Source organism: Leishmania donovani, chromosome 14 (genome assembly GCF_000227135.1).
Source record: "Leishmania donovani BPK282A1 complete genome, chromosome 14".
Lineage (NCBI taxonomy): Eukaryota > Euglenozoa > Kinetoplastea > Trypanosomatida > Trypanosomatidae > Leishmania > Leishmania donovani.
In genome coordinates this window covers 183,634-186,564 of record NC_018241.1, presented here as the reverse complement: position 1 = coordinate 186,564, position 2,931 = coordinate 183,634, and the positions used below count along the sequence as shown (strand labels likewise).

Below are 2,931 nucleotides of genomic sequence, written 5' to 3'. Positions count from 1 at the left end.
ACGCGTGCTACGGCGAGAGTGTCATCACGGCACAGGTCCACATGGTGCCTCCTCACACATGCTAGCAGCTGCCGCCGGTGGTGCAGCTCTATCGCAGCCGCAGTGGTGTATCGCACAAGGAGAAGATGGGGCTATCGGGCTTGTCCCTGGTTCCCTGCTGCGGCGCGTGCCTGGCGCGCTTTTTTCTGCGCGTCTCGACCCCGCGGCGGTTGCTATGCGCAGTGATCGTTTACACGGCTCCTCATCGCTGAAAACCCCCACCGCCACTCGCCACGGCCACCACGGCACTTTGGAGGCGATCGAGAAGGCAACATTGCGTGGAGCGGAAGTGGTCAGACCAACGCAAACCGCGAGTGCCAAGAGTGGACCTCGGTCGCGTGACATGGTGGACGAGGATGACGAGGTCGCGCATGCGCTTCCACTGCAGGGACGGCGGCAGTCAAGCCTGCAAGAGCGTCTGAGCGCCTTTTGTGATGCCTCATCCGCGATAATCTCGACACATGGAGAGCCACACACCACGGATACCGCCATCGCATCCCCACGTGCGGCTCGCGTCACAGAAACGGCCAGTGACAGGAACTGCTCTGAGAAGGACGAGAAGCGTCGACTCATGAAGGAAGAAGCACGTGTGCGTGCGGAGCTGCACTGGCTGACGGACGACCTTGCGCCACGCCTGCAAGTAGCGTGCACGGAAGCGCAGGTCGAATTGGAAAAGCTGCAGCAGGATGGACGTCACGCAAACGCAGTTGGCTCCTGCGCTTCCTCTTGCCGCTCCCCAGACTCGCCGAATCTGCTGGCAGCTGTCGATCGCGAGCATGAGCGTGTTGCGGGGCTGCTAGAGAAAGTGGAAGCTCTTCAGACTGAACTGGAGCACGAAGCGTCGGCGGACGCCGTAGGCGAGCCGCAGAAATCGCAGCCCTCCAATGGACACGATTTCACCGCCATCAGCAGCAGGTGCGAATTAGGGGAATCGAGCGCGCCCGCCGTGTTCCGCGCACGCAGCACCGACGCAGATCCTCCGCGGCCGCTCGAGCCGAGGCGCAGCAGCCACGACGACGCGGCCACACAAGGCCTCCAGGCGTCGGATCTGTACATGGTAGAAAAGCTGCGTCTCCTCGTGGCAGAAGAAATGGAGACGGTGGACTCGTACCGGTCACAAAAACTGGCGCTGCAGCAACGTCTGTCTCGGCTAGCTGAGCTGATCGAGGAAGTTGCCGCAGAAGAAGCATCGCTGAAGAAGTCGGAGACGGCACTGCATGAATTGCTGGATGGACGGACAAGCGAGCCCGTGGTTGACTTTGCCTGGCCACGCACCCTGCAAGGGCTAACAGATGAAGAGGACGCAGCTCTGAGCGCGTCTGTTCATATGTTTGACAAGTACAAGCGCAAGCTGCAGCTCATCACTGGCGGCATTCAATGCTGCTCCTCCACAAATGCCCCCAACAGCAGTGCGGATATGAGTCTGTTGGCCGACTCGTCCGCCGCCGTCTCCTCAGCCACGGCGGCCGCCGGGGCGACTGAGCGGAGCGGACTTAGCACGACAACCTGTGCAGAAACGCTCAATCGGCGAACGCACTCAAATGGTTGCGCCTCCATGTGCGGCGAAAGCAGTGCTGCCGCGACGCATACCTCTTCACATGTGGAGCACCTTCGCCAGGTCTTGAAGACGGGTGACCGCGAGCTGGCACAGCTGCAGGCAAAACTGAAAGCAGCACAAGAGTACTGTGACACGTATGGCCCGATCGCACGAGAACTCGATGCGCAGCTGCAACGCGGTGAGCGGATTTTGGCCGAGAGGAAGAAATATTTGGCAGATTTACAAGCGGCAGAGAGCGGGGAAGCCTTGAGGAGTGTCTGCTGAAGCACCGTCGCCTGGGAAGGATGCCGTCACTGCCGTTGTAGTTGCTGCTACTCTGCTCGGCGCATCAGCCTCTTTCACGGCAGCGGTGCAGTGGGGGAGGGGTGAGGGGTCGATGCCATTCTCGCTCTTTCTCTCAAACTCGAAACGATGGAAGATCACATGTGCGGGTGTGTACAAGGGCACATCAGGGCTCTATGAGGCTGCCCGCTATCGCCTCCCTCTATCCCCCTGCACCCACAAACACCCTTTTCTGCTGCCTTCAAACGATGAGCTGTGCGCCTGTGTCGATTAGTGTGTGTAGTGGTGGTGGTGGTGAGGAGGAGGACTCGCCCTGACGCTGCTGCCTATTCGTTTTTTTTTTTGAGTTTTTGCTTTTTGCACTCTTTATTTTCCCGTTTCCATGAGCACATAGGCAACTATCCGTGCGCGTCGTTCGAACACTGTGTGTGTGTGTGTTTGTCAATCTCGCGGGGAGGGGGAGGGGATAGTGCGACAGTAAAGGGCAAAGAAGCCCTGAACATCAAGAAGGTGCCGAAACCTCGCCACTGCTCGTCTTTCCTCTCTTTTCCATCCACCTCACCATCACCACCGCCCACTGTATGCCTGTGTCTCGTCCACACTGACGCGTATATGTCTCCCTGAAGCTGTTGGACTCCTTCATATCGGTGGACGCCCGCCGTTGGGGAGAACTTGAGCCGCTCCTGTAGCCGTTCGAAATGGGGGATGATATGTCTGTGTGTGCCCATTCACATCGATGTCCCTGTCTCTGTCCTTATCAGCCCTACGGAGCATTCATCATCATCGTCACGACCACCACACACTAAGAAGCATGTGAATCGGCTCCCTGCCACATGAATCGATCCCACGGTGCATGGGTTAGGTATAGGAGCTGATCGAACGGCGCCGCACGTGGGTCCGCCTCACTCAGGCGGGTGTTCCACAGGGGCAGCCGGCGTGTAGCGTCCTCTCGGAGGAGAACAGGCTTTCACGTATGACACACTTGTACAGTGCAGCGCAGCTGGCCCTGGCACCCATCCGTTTCTCACTCCGGAACCCTTCCGCGAGTGGAG

General features: G+C 59.1%; 1 protein-coding gene across 1 annotated transcript; it reads left to right on the top strand.

Moving 5' to 3' along the window:
* Positions 1–214: 214 nt before the first annotated feature.
* On the top strand, positions 215–1,861 carry LDBPK_140510 (hypothetical protein, unknown function; the record flags this gene model as incomplete). The annotated part of the gene is made up of 1 exon (XM_003859374.1): positions 215–1,861. The coding sequence occupies one exon, from the start codon at positions 215–217 to the stop codon at positions 1,859–1,861; it is 1,647 nt and encodes a 548-aa protein (XP_003859422.1).
* Positions 1,862–2,931: the final 1,070 nt, after the last annotated feature.